Genomic DNA, 22,681 nt, shown 5'->3' with positions numbered 1-22,681 from the left:
GTGTGTGTTTGTCCCCCATCAAGGCATGACAACTTAGTTTACATCCCCATAACTTAGAGGTTTGATAAAATTACCAGAGTTAAAATTAAGTACTGGGGGCAATTTGCTCTCCCAAACCCCTCAAGGCAGCACTCCAGCATGGCTACAGTTCATTGACTAAAAAAAGTAGATTTCAAAGTGAAATATGCAGACATTAAAAGATCACGAACAGCAGCATTGTTGGTTACATGTTTCCAATGTGCCAATCACTGGTTCATTGCATTTAGGATGGTAACAGTGTCAAGAGATTGTATGTACATCTCTGGCACAAGTATCACAAAGAACCTAAAAGCATCAGGTTATCAGTTTTCTTGCAGACTTTTACATCTTCAATCAACATACACTGCCAAAAGATCACTTATAAGATATATATACTTATATACAAATACAAACATTTCTTTCTCCTTCTCTCCGTCTCTCATTACCTACTCATCATCATCATCATCATCATCATCGTTTAACGTCCGCTTTCCATGCTAGCATGGGTTGGACGATTTGACTGAGGACTGGTGAAACCGGATGGCAACACCAGGCTCCAGTCTGATTTGGCAGAGTTTCTACAGCTGGATGCCCTTCCTAACGCCACCCACTCAATTTCTAAATTTAGTGCAATGCCACAGTTTTATTGGGATAGGAGTGGGAATCAATTGTAGAAGTTTAACTGCCACCAATAGCAGAAGGATGAAAGACAAAGTAAAACAGTAAAAAATTCTACTAACATAATTGGCAGGAGAATTTTCTGAAACAGGTGTGCTATATAGATCCAAAGAAGCAATCATAGGTGTGAGGATGTCTTGCACAGGTCTGGCAGCTGGTGTCATCACAGCATTTGTGTTTTGTGGAGTCACTGAAACATTTAGGACATTAACATTTTTAGCAGAGTTTTTTCCATGAATAGTAAAAATAATTGTCTTGATTACATAAAAGGATATTATTTATTTAGAAAAATTATATAAAAATTTAATATTTTGACTATTAATCTCCAATTTACAATCTACAATATAATCTCCAATTTACAATATAATTTACAATAATTATATCAACACTACATTTTGATTGCTTGGGTCTCTAAGTGCTATAATGTAACTTTTTGTTGGATATGTATATGGTCTCAGGCTGGATTTGAATGAGACACTTAAATTTTGACCTAAGACTAGTCATAGTCTTATCCAGTGAGCTGCTCTATATCCAGGAATAAGACATCTGACGATGATCAAAGATTAAAGCAATCAAAACATAGATATATTATAAACATATATACTAGAGAAGAGATTAACAATCCAGAAAATCATAAATTTAAAAGCAAATCATTATGAACATTATTTACATTTGACGGATATTTGTCCTCATCTTGTTTGTTGTTAACACAACGTTTTGGCTGATATACCCTCCAGCCTTCATCAGGTGTCTTGGGGAAATTTCGAACCTGGGTTTTCATTCCTAAGGTATTTTTCGAAAAATACTTTAGGAATAAGAACCCAGGTTCAAAATTTCCCCAAGACACCTGATGAAGGCTGGAGGGCATATCAGCTGAAATGTTGTGTTAACAACAAACAAGATGAGGACAAATATCCGTCAAATGTAAATAATGTACATAATTCCACCTCTCTTAAATATAGAACTGTATAAATCATTATGAATTAACTGTTAAGAGTTTAATAGCAACTTAACTTAGACATTTAGACATGAAGATATATAGTTAACTGAATCAATCTCAGTATATTACAAATACTTATTTTATCAATTCAGAATGATGGAAAATGAAATTAAACCTGGTATGTAAATAATTATATACAGGTATCCCATACTTTACAGAAACATTGCATTCCTGAAAATCAGGAATTCTGGAGCATGAAACCTATTTCCCATTGACTTTTGTGTTATGAAATTCCATGTAATGGCAAGATTTTTAGGAAAGCAACATTTCTGCAATGCAGACATGCATATACAACCTCTTGTCACTTACCATCCAAACAAACTAACATACTGAATATTTTGGGCAAACTCACTTGACTGAACCTAGAGAGAAAATATGTAGCAATTCTATTGGAGAAAAGAGATGAAGTTGGCTTTAAAGACAGTTTTCTCTCCAAGATTATAAGATATTTGAATACATAATCACCCTAATAGGTTGCAGGGCTAACAGGCTACCTAATTTAATACTACTATCTGAGTCCTTAATTGCCTTCAGTGAAGTTCATTCTTTTGCAAGTTTGCAGACCAAAATCTCCAATTCTTTCTCCCACCTACGATTTTTCCTGTAGAAAGTGATTTTCAGATGTTCAGGCTAGGCATTAGCTGCATCAATCTCACCTGCTTTGAAGGCCTTGCACATATCATAGAAATATAAGTGTATCAGAAAACAGAATTCAACAATTACAAGAAGTTTTTTCCATTGTGTTTTCCAGTCATCACCCCACACACTTACAAATTTACAATATTTAGAGTTATTGCTTAGTCTCAAGATGGCCCCAAATCAAGCAAATTTTAGATCAAATGCATTCAACTGATAACAGACCATTCTTTTTTGATGAATAGCACACTCCTGATTACATTATCCAATCTGTGTTTGAAGGAGATTTGGCTGTTACTGCTAGCAGATCAAGCAACCATAGAGAGGTTCTTTTATTATCTCAAATTATTATGACAAGCATAGAGTGATAGTTTTAGAAATATTCTTGAGAGTTGACTTCAATAGTTCCTCTTTCCATTTTATTCACTTGCCCAAAATCTATTGAGAGGTTTCAAATCAAAACCTAACAAATCTAATGTATTTACACAAGTACAGTGCAACCTCAAACATGTGATTCTCACTCTTTCAAATTTTTTCTTACACTTGTATAATATTATACCTCAATTTTGACTGATGTTTTGTATGAAAATTCTTGCAATACACAGTTGTAATTATTTTATTTATACAAGACTAAAAAAAGAAGAGACTAAGTTGATATGAACAAGATTTGAACCATAGAGTTGAGCATGCAACGCATTGGTTGGTTAACAGTTTCTTATCCCATTTCAGTTGCGTGGTTAGTGGTGGGATGATCAAAAACAATTGGTCCAAAACTATCTCATCTTTCTTAAAGATTATAACACACATATATATACATGCATACAGATGTACACACACACAAATAAATACAAATACCAATCAATCTACAGTGTTAACAGTCACTCTTCATCACAATGGGTAGAACTGTGTTACAACCAACTCCGTTCCATTCTTAGTAAATTGACAGTACATTTAGTTTTCTTTCAGCTATACCTCAACAAATATATATAAACGCTTTAACAAGTTTGATCTTAATACTCACAGTCATCAAGGTCCAAAAGAAGGTTTGTATTGTCTTTGGAAGCAGGAGTTGCTGATTTATTATTTGTAATGGGTTTTGACTGGGTAAAAAGACAACAGAAAGTCAGCAACATTTTTTTGTATGACAAAGTATGATTAAAATTTCAAACTGATTTCATAAACAAAGATTAAAAACTGACAGCATATACAACATTGATGACAGACCACCTGCATAAACAGCATAAATTGAAGACTAGATCTCTGACAACAGGTATTAAAAGTTAACTTCATAGAAATTACAGATCATCTGTATAGACAACAAGGAATTAAAGAACAGATAAAGGGATTATAGACTCAGTGTATGATACAACTCAGCTAGATTACATAAAGAAAAGAACTCTCCCACCAAAGAATTCTGTAAAGTAGAATAACCCTTACAAATCTATTGGAAATGGGTAATATGAGAACAAATTAGACATGGAAGTCAGTACTATGAATTCTAAAATTGCAGAATCTGCCCGAATGCCATTGGGAAGATATTCTTTTTGGATGACTTTTCAAAATTGATCTTTGTAACCAGATATCTCGTAACCGTCTTTTTTTACTTTTTAAACTTCATACTCCAGTCAGAGTTTCCCTAATGTCTTGGCTAATTTCTCTTGCTTCTGTCCTTATAAGAATACATGTATGTACATTTAGGTAAAAGAATCTGAACAACTGGAATGTAAAAACAAGCTTTGCTTGTGTTTGGAAAAAGCAACAGAGTAGCAGGCATGGCCAATAAATGCACCAACATTTTAGATATATGAATTCTGTAACTATAATTTGTACTTTGTAGAGTACCAGATGATCAGAGAAGACTTTGTTATGCAGTTTGGCAATGCTACAGATGAGAAATTGCTAGGAAAGATCATGACAAATTGTGAAGCATGTAAATACCCTGAGTGTTTTAGATCTGTGTAGTTTTAGATAACAGAGATGACTGATTAACAGTATAGACATAGATTAAAGACTAATACTAAAGGATAGCAGGAACTAAGAACTGCCACGGACTAAAAGGAAAAGACAAGTTATGAGACCTCTACAAAAAGTCTTCTTACCTTCTTTGTCTTTTTTACATGTTTAACACTTTCATCAGAAGAGGATTCTGTTGAACTCTCCTCCTCAGATTCATCTGATGTACTTTCCTCATCCTCCTCGTCATCTTCCTCATCACCATCATCATCTGCACTGCTGGCAACAGCATTATTTACTGCATGACTATCACCAGATACTTCAGAGTATTCATCACTAGAGCTCTCCTCTTCACTGTCCTCGTCCTCCTCATCATCATCCTCGTCATCACTGCTCTCATTACTAGATTTACTTGATTCCTCTGAAAACAAGAAAACAGACAATAGATTTAAAAAGAACAACCAAATACAAAATTTTTACATTTGGCTGTTTCTCTTTATGTAACTTTTAAAATAAATTTAAGAGATAATTGTGAGATTGGATTTACATATTTATTTTAATATTGGCTTTTGATTTAGGCACAAGGTCAGTAAAAGAAGTAGGGTTAGTTGATACTATTGATTGATACTTTATGTTAGTAACCCTGGATGGATAAAAGGCTAAGTTAAAATCAGCAGAATTTGAACTCAAAATGTCAAGAGGTGGAATGAACATCGCAAGGCATTATTTTCACTGCTCTAATGATTCTGCCAGCTCACTGACTCAAAGATATTCTTCTTTCTCCATCGCCTTCCTGAGTACCTTATGCTGAGGGAGTACCTTTGGTCTTTTCAATTAGGACCAACTTGGAGCTAAACATCAACTTTAAGAAATCAATAAAGAAATAAAGCATTTGATGAACTGAGACAATGCAGAATTGAGTGTACTGCTTTAGAAATACAAAACCACCTATACAGGAGTTGAAATGATGACTTCTGATCCAACACTCCAATACCTGCCTAATCCATTCAATCAGTTCTCTATTTTAAGCTAGTGACTTGATTGATATACAATCTGCTATGAAGAAGGAACAACTGTTTCTTTACTAGCCTAATTGTTCATAGTGGATAAGTGAAAAACTACCACTGATCTCCAAAGTAAAGTTAATTTGAAGATTCAGATCATCTTATAATTATGAGGCATCATACAAGCTGGTGGTTATTAAGGAGAAGCAGGCTAAACAAGATCTAATTACAGTTTCCTTTGGATTACACTAATAACTAATAAAGAAGCCTCTATGGCGTTCTTCAACCTGTAAGAAATGACAGCTAAATCTCACTAAAATTATACCCTACCATCTCAAAAGTGATCTAAAATACAAGATGATAAGAAAGATTCATATGTAAACAAAAAATAAATGATTGAGAGTTTAAATGAATTTACCATCTTCACTGCTTTCTTCATCAGAATAAAAGTGTTCTGAAGTTATTGTCTTATTTTTCCCAGTTTTCTTACGAGTCAAATCTGACCAGGGTAAAGGAACCTCAACATTTCTTACTGTTGGATCTGGGGCTGATTCAGGAAAATCTGGAAGTTCTTGGTAGCCATGAGCTTTTGTATTCAGCAAATGAGATAAAGTTCCTAACTGATATTGGTCCCGGTCTAGAAATTGAAACACATTAGAAACTTAACAAAAGACAGAGAAGAGTTTATTTAGAGCTTCCCTCTTTTTCCCATTATATTTTATTATCACCAAAAATCTTGACAAACCATTCCTTAGAATGAAAAAAAAAAAAAAAGAAATTAACAATTTTGAAACATTGCTGTCTTAATGAAATTAGTCGATTTTCTTACTCATTTTAATATCACATTTAACTTGATTATTTTAAAAATAAATTCTACTCACAACCAAAAAAAAATTCTAAAAAATAAATGATATATTAACTAACTGAAAACTTTGATACACATCATCTCTCTCTCTCTCAATCTCTCCCTCTCCATCTTTCCTTTTTTTTCCAACTAGGTATCCTTGCATCTCTTCTACAGCAAGATACCAATCTTTATCCTTCTATTATACATTTTAACCTGTCATCAACTGGCACAAAGCCACCTCCTTCAATACTACTTCCCATTCCAGCTGGGGGATCTTTGTCTTGCAAGTTACTTGGTGACCCTGCCCATGCCAGCATGGAAAATGGATGCTGAATGATAATAATGACAATAATATATGATGTTGAAGATTAAATATATGTGTGAACAATGACAACATCAGAGGTTTGATTAGCAAAGAGAAATTCAATTGGCAAACCTGTGGTTCGTTGTAGCTCTGAGGTTTTCCAACACATACAACAGACACAGGAATAATCCAGTCCAGTATTATGAGAAAATCCACCTAAACTAGTTTGTTCTAAATATTGATCAAGTCTTTAATGTAGTAGGATTCATCATAATCATCATCGTCGTTTAACGTCCGCTTTCCATGCTAGCATGGGTTGGACGATTTGACTGAGGACTGGTGAAACCAAATGGCTACACCAGGCTCCAATCTGATTTGGCAGAGTCTCTACAGCTGGATGCCCTTCCTAACGCCAACCACTCAGAGAGTGTAGTGGGTACTTTTACGTTATACATATTTATTTCAATAATGATTCAAATATATTTCTTAAAATACAAGCATTTATTTTAACCCATTAAGTCCCACTGTCCTATAAATAGGACACTAAATGAGAACATTAAATAAGCTATATTACATTGTCTCAGTGTCCTATTTATAGGACACCGAGTATTTCCATTTCTACTTGAAGTAAAGGAGTTTTAATAATTATTTTTATCATTTTAACCTATTATCATTAATCATCTGTAAAAATTGAAAAGTAATATTCAGAGATTTAAGTACTCTGGAACTTAATGGGTTAATGATTTAAACAGATTCTGTTTTCCCAATGATCCTTAATACCTCATACCAAAGAGGGAATGCCTTTAGTTAAAGCTTTGTTCAATCAGGCTCGAGTTGGAGCTAAACAACAATTTCAGTAAAAGTGAGGCTCAATCATGAATTCTTATTCTCCAACCCAAAGAAAAGATTAAAAAAAAAGGAATAATAATCATATACCTTTGAATTTAGATTCTAATACTGGAGCAGGTTTTGTGGAAAGAAAGATTTTCTTTATATATTTGGAAAGGAAACCAGGCTTCTCCCCAGTTGGTAAGACTAATTGCCGTAGAAACCGAGATCGATCACGAATGTCATAATTCTGATCATATTTAGCTAAATTGAGGACATATTGGCATAACAATTTGGTTTGTTTAGGGTTGGTAATGCACATCTTGGCTGCTAAGTTAAGTATTTGCAATTTCACAATATCTTCCTGCAAAGAGAAAGGGTTAAATATGTAGTCCAATAAAACTGTGTACATGTTATTGAATTAATATGTGTATGTTTGCACACACAAATGTACATAAGCATGTAGATATCAACTGAAATAGCAGAAATCTGAAGTCAAAAACTGATAGCCAAAAGTATAAAGTCAATCTACAATATAACAATATAAAAATAAGTAGTATGATTGATGGAATAACACAACAGATGTGTTCTGCATACTAAATACACATATGGGACAATCTCACTTATAAATCATAGTGACATGAAAAACTGATTACTTGAGAATATCCACGCAGTCAATAGGCAAAAAAAAATTCTTGAGTTTTAAAATTTAAAAACAACATGTGAAAGTCTACTATGCATGTATTTAGTATGCAGTTGTACCAACTGGCCACTCACCCAAATCATCCAACAAGATGGTGTTATGATGTGACAGAATGATATGGGGTTTTTCTTCAGGACAGAAGTTACAGCACTTTCACTTATTCATAATGCTGAGGCTATGTCCAGGACAGCCCCTAAAATGTTTGGGTTTTTTTCCCCTCCTTCTTCAAGTTTGAGATATATTTTGAGAATACAGAGCTCTCTAAGTGATGGAGTAAGCTGTTTAGTAGGAGCAGGCATTTTATGAATGGGTGTTTTGTGAGTCCTATATCATTGCAAACTGAAGTGAATTGTTTTTTTCTTTTTTTGTTTTGAGTTGGGGATGTCATAGAAAATTGAAACTAACTTCTCTTTTTGTTGTTATTTAAAAATTTTGTTTCTAATATATATGTATATATGTATATATATATATATATATATATATATATGTAGGTATGCACATACTTGTATGTATATATGCATATACTCATTTATTATTTGTTTTATATATATATAATTGACTAGATGAGAAAATAGATATAGAAAAGATATGAAAGCTAATTACCTCTCCAGTAAATCCCTTAGCCATTTTACGAAGAACATCTGGAGCAATTTTTGGAACTCTTTCACTATATTCTCCAATTAACCAAAGTATACTTGCTCGAGCCATAGGTATAGTAATATTGTCCACCATTTTAGCCATGTGTATAATGATATCTTTATGTTCAGAGGGCTGAAAATACCAAATAGTGTGGAGATTAATGTAGGTGCAATACAATTTCAATATAAAAATTTATGTAACAAACTGAAAAGAAATTAGAAATATCAAAAGATTATTTTATATATTTAAAAAAAATTTTCAGTCCTGTAATGAAATATTTTGATTAAACAGTGAAATATCAAAATTAAATTTCAACAGGAGAAATTCAATTTATTGATCTTATAATACATAATGTCCAATTATTACAATACAAACACAGATTTAGACAAACATTCTAATACGTCAGCAAGGTGACAACTTCACAAGATTTGTCAGGATACAACTCCTTTTAATAGTACACAATAATGATACTTCTTTAGTTTTAACATTATATTGAAGAGAAATTAATGTTCTGTCATACAAGGGTTCATTTAGCCATTAAAAATCTCTCATAAATTTAGAGTAGCACAATTATAACAAGACTATCATTTGACCCACTGCCTTATAGATGTTTAACCCTTTAGTGTTCACATTATTCTGCCAAAATTAATGCTTTTTTATCCACATTGTTTTGAACTAATCATGCATTATCTTGTAGCTATGAGATCTTGATGAGGTAGCTGTTAATTTTTAGAATGATATTGTAGGGTTGGTGTCAGAGACCAGATCTGACCAGTTTGAACATAAAACATTCAGAATACTTTTGGCCGGATATGGCCGGTTTAAATGCTAAAGGGTTAATAATCATTTGCAGGCATTTCTTTACTTCTCCCTTAGTACATTAGAACAAATCATCCATTGACAGATATTCTGAGCAGTGAAGTAAAAATATAAACTTTCTTTTGTGCTTGGCCCTATATTACACTTGTGTAATTCTTCACACGTACATTTGTTTAATATCTAATTTTCATGATAGTATAGCTTCAATAGGGAGTTTATTATTTAACACAGGATTTTATAACTGAATGCTCAACCCGTCACCAACTCTTACCCGTTTTTCAAATAAGAAATTTTTTTTGCTCCAGAGGAATTTGAAAGTGCAGATCTAGCAGGTGATTGTTGATAGGAAATGTCAATAAAGGTTGCCAGCTGTAGCCCAGCCACAAACATTGACATCAACATTTGTAGTTTGGCTTCAAACAATAATGTCACTGCTTATAGCCAAAAATTAGTGTAAACTGTAAACATGCATGCATATACATATATATAAATTAGAAACATTTTAACATTAAACTGAATATTTTTAGTAAAGTACATGTTTATTAAACTTTTATAAAGGAAAAGTTGACAGTGACTTTGAAGATTTGGCTTGCTAGCCTTTGTGTGTATGTGTGTGTGTGTGTGTGTGTGTGTACTTCAAACTACTATCTACTTCTGTAGAATGTGTGGCATCCCTGTAGCAAGACATCTATGCTTGCCACTCCATCATACTTAGCATTGATATAAAGTCACCTCCTCCCACCTTGAATATGATTACAAGTAAGTTCACAACCATCAATTTGCCGTGAAGAAAGTCCACCGTGAAGAAAGTCCGCCGTGAAGAAAGTCCACCGCAAGGGAAGTTTACCAAAAAAATATATAGTATCTCACCATTAATAGTTAAAAGTCTTTTATTGAAAAAATACAAAAGTAGTGGAAACCCTGCAGTGAACTGATAACAGTGAACTAACCAGACATGTTTGAATATATCTCTTCACCTAATAGCGAGAGCTTTTTCCTTTTTCCCTGTTCTCTTTTCCAGTCTTGCAAATTACTTAGCAACCTCACTAATGCTGGTGATACAAAAAAGTGTACCCAGTACTCACTGTTAAGTGGTTGGCATTAGGAAGGGCATCTAACCATAGAAACCATGCCAAAGCTAAAACCAGAGCTTGGCATAGTCCTGCAGCTTGTATCCTGTCAAACTGCCAGTGTGGAAAACAGACATTAAATGATGATGATGACAATGATATATATACACACACACACACACACACACACACACAAATACACATGATGAGCTTCCTTCTCTTTACAGCTACCAAATTCCCTGGTCTGGAACTGAAGCAGAAGACACATGCCTAAGCCACTGCACAGTGAGGCTGATCAGAAAGCCACATGGTTGACAAGTGAGCTTCTTAACCATACAGCCATGTCTGTGCCTATAAATAAACTATAAACCAAACTATTTTGGCTGAAATAAAGTCAGACTAATTTCAAATTTTTTTTTTAAACAGATTTTAGTAGATTCCTTAAATAATTATTTTTTATTTGTTTCAAGTCATTGGACAACAGACTGTTGGGTCACAGCCCTGATGAGGTTTAGTCAAATAAATCAACCCCAGTACTTATCTTTTAAGTCTGGTACTTATTCTATTGGGTTCTTTTGCTAAACCCTAAGTAATGGGGGATGTAAACAAACCAACACCAGTTGTCAAGCAGTGGAAGGAGAGATGCAAACACAAAGACACACACACATCCAGGCTTCTTTCAGTTTTTGTCTGCCAAATCCACATATAAAGCTGCGGCTGTAGAAGACATTTCTACAAGCATTGGGACTGCACCCAAAAGCATGTGGTTGGGAAGCAAACTTCTTAATGACATAGGTTTGCTCATATTTTAGTTGATAAATTTTTTTTAAAAACGAAGATGTGTCAGACCATAAAATCAAATATAAATACTAATTTAAATAAAGAACCTGGAAATAATTTGAAAATCAATTTATTAATCCTGGAAATGTCACCTCATTGCAAACAGAACTGAAATACAAAACTAATCTAAAATGGATTAAAGTAATTACTAACAATACTAATATTGAGTGAACATAAATCAAGTCCAAATTCCAGTAATATAAACAAAATAACAATGGTTTAGAAAAATTCATCTGAATGGATTAATTCAATTTCTTATAGTTACGTTAATTTAGAAAAATTAGAGATCAGTATTCTGTAATAAAATGTTAGAAAGATATAATGTTGAAATTAGATCATGGTACCTTAAGTTCTAAAGAGCATTGATTCTGATTACAATTACTTAAATAATATTGAAAGTTAAGCATTAAACAAGATGTGAATTGCGAATTATGACAATAAATTGGACATTATCCTACATACTAAAAGTTTTTTAAGGAGCCTGTATACCACATATATTTGTTTTTTTGCATTACTCTTATTATTGTAAAATTTCAAATACTTTACATAAGGAGGTCTATTTAGAAAAATTATTCATCTTGAAATAAAAATGTGCTAATACATTTTAAAATAAAAAAGGTTTAGGAAATAGGAAAACAGAGAAATTTATTGGCCTGATATTTGTGAATGTGAACTACCACTATTTGCTTTTAAATTCTAATCTTTTCTGTACCTTAAATTTGGTGGGAAAATGGAGTGGAGGAACTTCGGAGAACATACACAACTATCATTAATTTAGTTTCAATGAAGAAACAAGACATTATACCAAAAAGCTCGAGGTTGCCCATCCTTTCATCATAATTTCATATATTGTTCATACTGTGATTACAACCTTGTTATAAATAATTGTAGAAACATTGCAAAGGCCTCATGGTTTAATGGGGAACTGGAGAACTGCTGTCTTATGTCACTCACAACTGGTTTCACACTCAAGAAATTTGACAAAATCAACATTGTCCATGACATCAACAAAGCATTTGACTATATCTAGCATGAAACATTCCTAACTAAACTTTCTACTTTCTTGTGTTGAAAGATTTTTACCAGATTGTGTCATTACAGTGCACGTGTTAAAAACTCATTCTGATCCACACTATCAAGCCTGCGGTTCCGCAAAGTTTCACTATGTCCCTAACATTCTTCCTTAAATACATTAAAAATGACCTGCTGGCTATCACCTCAAACAATGCTCATTCCTATAACTCTTCATTCCTCTCTAACCATAAATGACATCCATATGCAACCTAGATACTTCATATCAAACCTACACAACATCTATGAGCAGAAACCTTGCAAACATTATCCAATGTGTTCATGACAACACAAATATCATACATTGCACATATCAATAAAGCAATCATGTACCTCATCTCCTCTAACTGTGGGCAACAGGCAATTACAAATACTAGGCCTCTCAATTTCTAAGATTTTCTGGAGTCACTACATTCATAATAAAGAAAAAAATGCTACATCACAAAGACCTGACTTGGTTTCATCAGAACTAAAACATCAGATGTGATTAGTTGCTGTTTCTCTACAAAGTTCAAATGATACTCAGAGTAGAATATTACACTCACAATTGGAACACTATATTGTTGTTGTTGCTGCTATCACTACTACAACACAAACAAACATCTTAGACTACATCCAAAGAAAGACTATTTGGTTGATTAGACTTACTCATCAATATATTTCAACCTCTGGCTCACATACATGCTGTTTTTTCACTGCTTATTCTATCACTACTGAGAAGCACAGGGTATTGTGCATCTCAGTAGTGATAACTTGTGTCAGAGCAAGCTAGAAATCACTTCCCACCAAACCTATTTGTCACTCTGCTTCTTGTTACTCATACTTCTCCTCTCAAAATATCACACTGACCCAAGTTCCCAATTCTTCTTCTTTAGAACATAATCACTCCCTCTGGAATTCCTGTCCTGCCCATATTTTTTCTGCAGTCAATCTTAGTCATTTGAAGGTCATGAGTGTAGCTCTCTTTCACTTGATTAAACTAGAAAAGGGAAAAAAACCACCAGTCTGCATCACCCAAACATATGATATATTCAAACTACTGTAACATTTGTTTCTATGTTAAGAACCCCTTCAGACTTATCAGCATTAATTAGAGCTAGACTGGACTTAAGTAAATGTCCAGAATCACAAAACTAGTATTACATTGTTTTATGGGGTACAATGTTTTGCTTCTCTAGCTCATTCTTGCAATCTTTTCTACACTTCAAAACTATCCAGAACTCAATGGATCATAAAATACATATCATAAGTAAAGAATAAAATAAAAAGTTTAGGAAGGTATAACAATGCAATATAGAACAAAAAATGAACTGTATACCTGTTGTAACTTGGTAAACTATAGTCCGATGATATTTCGGAATTAGAATTCCTTCTTCAGATCTTATTTGTTGGAGTCTCTGCAGACTCCAGCAAATAAGATCTGAAGAAAGAATTCTAATTCCGAAATATCATCGGACTATAGTTTACCAAGTTACAACAGGTATACAGTCCATTTTTTGTTCTATATTGCATTGTTATACCTTCCTAAACTTTTTATTCTTTACAAACAATACACAATGCTTCAAGCGAACTACAATACTCTCCTAAAGAATAAAATGTTTCGAATGGTACAACAATGCACTATAATACAAACAATGGGCTATATACCTGTTGTAATTTAACAATCCATAGTCTGATAACATTTCAGAATAACATTCCTTCCTCAGATATCCCTAGGAATTCATGGAGTTGCTGCTATAATCAATTTAAGTATTTTAGGATTTATGTAAATAATAGTGTGTATGGTTGCTTAGTCCCCAGTTACTCTGCATCCAGCAAAGCTATGGACAAAGGTATTCCAGCCTTGGCCATCTCATCCCATGTTTTTTTTTTATCAAACAGTACAAGACCAATGTGTCTTTCTTTTCTTTAAGTTAGGAGGGTGTGGTTTTCTTAAATCAGTAGGTTAAGAGAAATTTGGTTGCTATAGTAAGTTATCCAACAGTATAGACATTCCTTGTGGGCCCATGTGTGTGACTAAATAGATACGGATAAATATTAACATGAGATAGAGAAAAGCATCTAGTCAATCTAACAAGATTCAGAACAGTAATGAAACATAGGCTTACAAGAAGTACTTCTGTTACCTATCATTGTGCATAATTCTGAAAGTGTCCAGCAATTAATTATCATGCCATGTGTTTCAATCCATGTTATTCACTACACACAATTAAAGTCTAAGACAGAATCAGTGCCAAAGAAGGAACATTCATCTATGGGGAATTAGATGTACAGAAGAATTTAATACCAAGGTTTTCTCAAAATAATCTTACACTTCTTAAAAATGATAAGCTGCCAGATAATACATACAAATTTTATCAGTCACTTACTTATATATATATATATATATATATATATATATATATATATATATATATATATATATATATATATATATATATATATATATATATATATACACACATATATATGAAATTAACAGCCAAGATTTTAATATAAACCATATTTAATGGTGCATACTTGTAAACTATATTTTAAGATTGTTAAACATAATTAAAGAACTGTCAGGAATTGAACCAGACATCTCTTTCTTGCATAGTAAGCAGATGTGCTATCATTTATATCACACTGAATTCAATTCTTTCCACTTTCAAACTGAGATTAAAATATTGATAGGGATGGGGTCAGTTCAATCTTGTCTATATATGCAACTAAAACAAGAAATGCAGCTGTGGTAATCATTAATTGAAGACACCTAACTCTGTATATGAAGTCGGTGACAAACTCTGCATCAGACATGTAAAAAGACTATTGATACAGGTGTTCAATGTCATAGAAAACCAATTGTGCTTCAGTTTGGGAAGGAAAGTTGTGAAGCCAGGGTAGTGTATATGATAGCACATGTGCCCAATAAGCAAATTATCATATATTACACAAATATATGTATGTAGATGTACACTAATGTGCATTACTACAAATCTCAACCTTTATATATTCAGACAAGAAAATATTATCCGTAAACAGAAATCTTTAACTTAACACTAGCATTCTACAAGACAGTAAATGTATTAAAAATTCAGACTAGAGTAAAAAATAATTTAATTACATATTGACAACCCAGACAAAAATATTAAGTAGTGATGGAGGTGGTAGTGGTGGTGGTGATGTGTACGAGTGCGTGCACCTGCACAAAAGTATCAAGCATGCTATTAAACTCATGCATGTAAATTTGATATTTATGCATCAACCTAACTCAATGATGAAACTTTTAAAATTTCTCTGTGGTGTGCATTTCTGGAGAATATAAACCTAACATGTTTTATGGTATAAAGAAGATGGTAATAAAATAGCAGCAATCGATATAAAGCGGATTGTTAAAACAAACACATACACACATGTATATACACATAATAAATTCCAAAATTCTGTGAAGAAAAATAACCATGGAAAAAAAAATTACATAAGACAACAGAAGAAACCAGCAGAGGGAAGGGAAGAAAGAAAATGTCATTTGGTGTTAAAATAAAATTCAGCAATTGTTGAAAATGAATGATTTTATAATTATTATAAATAATAATAGTAATATAAATAAGATCTAGAAAAAGGCTATGAAGGAAAAAATGATTGATTTAAAGAACAGAACAAATCAGCAAAGCATACCATAAACATGACTGCTGTTCAAAACCAAAAAGAATTTTTTAAATGATAGCTGAACTATAAAGAAAGAAACGAAAATATATATATATATATCAGGAGAAAGAGAAGGCAAATAAAATTGTTGAATAATTAAAAAAAAATTTTTTTTTAATGGAAGAGATTGCAGCAGTTCAGCTTCCTAGGTAAGATAGGTTCCAAGTAAGAATGGAAACAAAGCCAGAAGAATGATCCATGAGGTGAAGTAAGTAGGTTTAAGTGTAAGATGAAACCAAGCCACAGACAGAATTGATCCACCAATAACAAGGAAGGCAAAATATTTCAGGATCTAAATGCCATAGACGTCAAGCGATAAGATATGGTTAAACTGAAATGCTTACACTAAGTTTATATCACTTCCATCTAATCTAAGATAAATACAGTTATAGATATTATCATACTGTTATGAGGATGCTAAAACATAGTTTGAACATAGGTGTGATAAAGACAACAATATTTATTCTAAAAATTACAAACATTTGTTAATATTTACTTATTAGGCTAACTGGAGTGAAATTAGATAATAAATAAGTAAATAGTTTGTGTTTTGTCTTACTTAACACAGTTTCTGCTAATTAGTATGAATATCAATCATACTCACACACATGCATACAGGCATACATACACAGGTATGTGCACGTACGCATGCACATGCACAAAGTTACATGAACTAATTCACAACATGGAAGTAACCAATCAAACATTTGGTGGTAACAGGTATTCAGCAAAATTTTTGTGGTCAATTCCCCAGCCACTTAACCTATTTTACTACCATAAAGGCATGATGAGCTGGTATGACCTTGGTAAAAGTCAAACTCAGAATTATAAAACACTTTCTGCGAGAAAAGTTAGTACTAACATACTTAATGCATTGAATATTAAAAGGCTACGAAGAAATAATCGTATGGCAAGGAAAATTAAACAATCAATAACTAATATAATATTTAGTTTGCTGGAAACTAAGGGAGACCACTGTGGATGTATTTTCATCCCATTCTGACTATGTCAATGAAACGCAACTTTCGTTGTACTTGCTGAAACAATGATGAAAGAATCCACTCAGTATATGTGCAAGTTTATACATTAGATTCTTCACTCAATCTTCATTGATGAGAGCTTTATAGTGAAACACGTCCAGAGTTGTTTCCCATGCTTACTAGAAAAATGGAAAATAGTATCAGTCTTTGGTTAATATTCATTTTGCATCATAGGCCGATTGTTCTAGTTACCTCCATGCACTAAATTTGTTAACTCATTGGCCCACCTTTACATCTAGTGATAAGGATTTAATAAACATTTACTAAGCTGTCTAACTACAGAAATTATTAGGGAGGTGTTGGGAATATAGCAACGAGGTTCTAATGTACAATAATAAATGGTGGTTTAAATACTGAACAATTTAAAAGAAGAGGTTTTTCTATGAAATAATCATAAGCAGTCATATATATTCTGCCTTACTAGTCATAAATTACTTGTTGTGAGTTAAGAATTGGATAAGTCAAACCTGCAATACCAAGCAACATTTGCATCAAAGTTAGAACAACTTCATGCAAAAATTGTTGACAATGTGGCAGGTATTGTCCTAGAGAAGTAAATTCGGCTCACTACTAATTTACAATGAGGTTATAAATGTTCTAACTCTTTTGATACCAAGCCACCTACGATTATTTCATAGGAAACCTCTTCTTTTGAAGTGTTCAGTATTTAAACTTCAATTTATTACTGTATGTTAAAACCTTAACATTTCAGTTGTGTACCAAACATCAGCTTAATAGGCTAGGCACAGGCATAACTAGACAGAGCTGTGTGGTTAAGAAGTCTGCTTCCCAAGTATGTACTTGGGTCCAGTTCACTCTGCAGCACTTTGGGTAAAAGTCTTCTACTATAGCCCTGGTCCAACTAAAACCTAGTGAGTGGACTTAGTAAAAGGAAACTGAAAGAGGCCATTTTGTGTGTGTGTGTGTGTGTGTGTGTGTTTATGTGTACTCTTGTCTTGACATCATGATTGTAAATGAGCATCATCATACAAGTGATGTTCATTTCCAATCTTCTGAGAAAAATGTGTCTGGCCATGGGGAAATATTACCTTGCTTGGAAACAGGTGAGGGTTGGTGACAAAAACGGTGTCTGGCAGTAAAAAAAAATCGCCTCAACAAATTCTGTCCGAGGACCTATGATGATGACGATGATGATGATTAATTAGTTTACTAAAGCCCTTCAAATTCCTGATTATGTTACACAATTGTTGAAAAAATAAGCAGTGTATTTTAACTGAAAGGGCTAAGTGAGGTTTCGGCTACTGAATAAACTGCTACACTAGAACTTCAAAGGGCAAAAACATTACTTTTATTTAATTGTTTTACTCCTTTATGGTTTATTCATAATGAGTATTTTCAAGCATTCATACAATGACTGATTTCAGAAGGGCAGAACTCAGACTCGCCAAAGCCTATATTCATAGCCTAATTATCAATGAATAAATGTGTGTGTGAGTGAGACTGCATATGTAAGAGATAGTATGAATGATTACATATGCGATTGCGGGTGTATATGATTGTAAGTGTAATTGTGTGGGTGTGTATGAATGTAGAGATGCATGAGTGTGAAATATGTATTTGTATGCCTGTGCTAGTCACAGAAAACAATTCTCCAATTAAAACTACTAAGTGTATAGCTGAAGAAAATAACCAAGTATAAAGTTTGGCTGAAAGTACATAAACGAATACAACATAATTACTAATATACAAACGTACAATGAGGACTGGTTTTGGACTTCACTTTTACTGACATTGGTAAAGAGACAAACATGATGCAGAACAGAAAGTGTTTTATGTTTGTTAAATATAAAACAGTGAAGACTACTAGTTTGAGAAACATGGAAGCGTGTCTGTATCATGCACTAGAACATGTAATGACAATTTAACAGAATTTAAGAGTAAACTAGGTGTGGATGGGGAAATAATCATCATCATTTAATGTCCATGTTCCACGCTGTCATGGGTTGGATTGGTTGAGAGGATCTGATGGGTCCAAGGACTATATCAAGCTCCAATATCTGCTTTGATGTACTTTCCCTACTTAATGCCAACCACTTTACAGTATGTACTGGGTGCTTTATTTTTGGGGCTACCAGCACTACTGAGGTTGCCATGCAGTGCACAGGTCTAAAAACTCTAAGGGAGTGGGGAGATTGTCTTTATGCTAGGGTATAAGAGGCTAAGTTATGAGAGAAGAGAGATGAGGGCAGGGCAGGTTCTTAAAGGAGAGCTATACAGTTACTCACATTTAGTAGGGGAGGAAGAGAATGAGCAGTAGGAACTACAAAGAAATGGATATCAGAGATGAGGAGGCTGGGTGGTGCCTCAAGGCCTGAGGTGAATAGAAGTAGATGGTTAGGAGGTTTGCAAAATTGTATGGGGAACAAGAGATGAGGGCACAATTTTGGTGGAGAGGGCTAGTTGATAACATCAGCCCCAGTTGATAACCAATACTTATTTATTCACCTTGAAAGGATGAAAGACAGTCGACTCCAGCAACATTTGAACTCAGAACATAACGCCAGAAGAAATGCTGCTAAGCATTTTAATTGGTGTACTAATGATCCTACCAGCTTGTCACTTTACAATAATAATGTGCTACAGGGGTATAGTTGATTATATCTACCTCAGTACATGACTGGTACTTATTCTATCAACCTCTTAGAAGATGATGAGCAAAGTTGATTCTAGTGAGATTTAAACTCAGAATGCAACTAAATACCTCCAAGCATTCTATCCAATGCTCAACCATTTCTACAACCTCAATAAGATCAATGATTTCTAACTGAAGCATAAGGGTACAAATTTACAAAGGGGTGTGTGTAGTCAATTAAACTGACTTAATATATGACTCGTATTCATTCTATCAATCCCAAAGGATGATATAGTTAAAAATAAATAAATAAAAACATTTTTAATGAAATTTGACAGAATCTGAACTCAAAATGTAAAAGGTTGTTACAAAATGCTACAATTCTTTACCAATCCCACCAATCCATTTTGGTCTGATATCCTAGTATTTTTGCAATTCCACTACCCTCGAAAATAATTTCTAACATTGGCAAAAGCCAGACTCTATCCCCACTCCCACCAGAGATAAACGGGTTTAGTTACTTAAATCAACTCCAATATTTGACTCAGCAGGTCTTCTCAAGCATATCATATCACCCGATGCTTCAACGGTACTTTTAAATGAGCCGATCATGTAACACTGGCATCAGCCATGGCTGCAATCTCACTTTACTTGCTGGGTCTTCTCAATCACAACCTATTTCCAAAGGTCTTAGGCACAAGGTTAGTAATTCTGAGAGGATGAAGATAATTACATGGACTCCTTAATAGTCACAATAACAATCACAATAACATCAGCAGAAGGTCCATACTAGAAATCATCAGTGGGAACAATTAGACTGAGCCCCAGTATTTGACTAGTACTTTATCTGACCCCCAAGAAGATGAAAGGAAAAGTTGATCTCAACAGAATTTGAACTCAGAATCTAAAAAGTTGTAACTAAATAATACAAGGCATGGTATCTGACCCTCTAATAATTCTCCCAGTCTAAATAATAAATGAACAGCTGTTGATACAAAATATCTTACATTCACCCTTAAAAATTTTATCAATAGAATAAACGGAATAATATAAGTTTGTACTATAATATATACTGCTTCAAAGTAATCAGGGCAGATGTCTGAGAACATGTTTAATATGGGTGTAGTAGATATGTCAACATTAAATTCCTTTGACACTGAGCCAAACAAAATTCTACCTTAATTTTCATGACACTACATTACACATCTTCCTTATATTTTGATACCTACACAAACATCTAAATACATTACCAACATTCTAGAACAATGAATGAAGCACTGCCTTAGAAATAAAGAACTATATTGGTTATTCTAGTCAAACAAAAATCTCTTTCCAAACTATATGCAACATGGAATGTCACATTAGACCAAAATTCTGAACTGCATTAACAATCATCTCCAAGAAGTCATAACTATCACACACTGAACTACCACAAGAATCTTCTGTATATGAACTATGAATTAGTTTTTATGTCTTGGGTCAATATAGCAACTGAATATCTCTCAACAAACTCCTTGTTTTAAAAATAGAGTTCATGATTTAAGTCCTAAATCTTGGGACAAGACACAATAGAGACAGAATGGGAATATCTAAAAAAACACACAGTGAATATTTTGTTCCATCTAATACTCCTATGTTAAATGCTTGCTTAAGCAAAACTGACTTATTTAACAGTGACAAAAAAAAAAAAAAAAAAAAAAAAAAAAGAACAAATTGCCTAATTGACACATGTACTCAACTATATGACATACTTTATAGTTAGGTCTCACATTGAACTGAAATATGCCATATCTGAGGTGATGTGGATTACTTCTCGACAGTTTAATTTATCACAGGTCAGAAAAATAGAAGGAATGATAGTGATTACTTGTCAAGAAAAGAGAGGAGCAATGCATAAGCATTAGAGTTATGAATGAATAGATACAGGCATATTGGCTGTGAAATTATAGATGTGTAGTTGTGTAAAAACAATTATATGTATATATATATATATATATACACACACATATGTGTATGTACATGTATAACACACAAATGTATGTGTACATATGTATGCCAAGACAGATTGGAAGAGACAAAGTTAAAATAACTGTAATTTATATGCAATCACAAGTTTCACTGAGATAAATTTCACATGTGGAAAGATAGGTAGGATAGTACACAATAAGGTAGTCAAAGAGACCCCTTAATGTGAGATATGAAATATTGGCATTGCAAAATCTTGTTCAACAATTAAAAACTGTTTTGTCCCAGCTCAACCCAAAATAAATCAGCATATCATTTGTGACACCTGATAAAAGTGAAGGTGCTTTCAGAAAGCAACAAAATGTATAGATATGAGGAATAAGAAAAAATAACAGTTAAAGAAATTCCAATTTTCATGTATGAACTAACATCAAAAGTATTATATCTATATAATGGAAAATATAAGCAAGCAGAGACATTGTGAAAGCTTTAAGAAGAATAAATTTAGAAAAAATGAATAAGTAAATAAATGAAAGTGCTTCAGGTTTCGTACCTTTTGCTTACAAGTTACCTGAAAATGATAATGTGCAAGACCACGTTATGATAGAACATCAAGTATACAGTCTAATAATATGAAGTAAATGAACAGGTATTGTACAAATGTTTATCTAAAATTTAATCCATGTCATCAATGGCTGTAAAAAAAATTAACATACTGCATTAACATTTCCTAAGAATATTGATTACTTTAGCATAGAAAAATCAGAGTGAGGATTTAACAAGATTAGTTTCTAATGATACATCGTTTTGATGACTAATTTATAAAAAATAGTTTCTTAGATTTAATTATTTCAAAACCACAATATGAATAATGTATATTAATTACCCGAGTAAGAATAGGTATCTTTCTATTTTAATAGCAATAATTTGAAGCCTTAATGAATTAGTTTCAATTTTCACTAATACCAGTTAACAACAGGAAT

General features: G+C 33.1%; 1 protein-coding gene across 2 annotated transcripts in view; it reads right to left on the bottom strand.

Annotated features, from left to right (window-relative positions):
• LOC106869107 (AP-3 complex subunit beta-2) overlaps nt 1–22,681 on the bottom strand; it is a 56,322-nt gene that overhangs the window by 5,389 nt on the left and 28,252 nt on the right. Inside the window, exons 15-21 of one of the 2 annotated variants that reach the window (XM_014914647.2) lie at nt 22,252–22,269; nt 8,575–8,742; nt 7,377–7,632; nt 5,708–5,926; nt 4,432–4,706; nt 3,354–3,432; nt 759–886 (exon numbers count right to left, since the gene is read on the bottom strand). In XM_014914647.2, the coding sequence (XP_014770133.1) occupies nt 759–886; nt 3,354–3,432; nt 4,432–4,706; nt 5,708–5,926; nt 7,377–7,632; nt 8,575–8,742; nt 22,252–22,269 (1,143 nt within the window). The remainder of the gene's footprint in view (nt 1–758; nt 887–3,353; nt 3,433–4,431; nt 4,707–5,707; nt 5,927–7,376; nt 7,633–8,574; nt 8,743–22,251; nt 22,270–22,681) is intronic. The other variant, XM_014914648.2, reaches the window with a different exon arrangement.

This window comes from Octopus bimaculoides, chromosome 2 (assembly GCF_001194135.2).
Source record: "Octopus bimaculoides isolate UCB-OBI-ISO-001 chromosome 2, ASM119413v2, whole genome shotgun sequence".
Classification (NCBI taxonomy): domain Eukaryota; kingdom Metazoa; phylum Mollusca; class Cephalopoda; order Octopoda; family Octopodidae; genus Octopus; species Octopus bimaculoides.
This window is presented reverse-complemented; position numbering and strand designations above follow the sequence as displayed.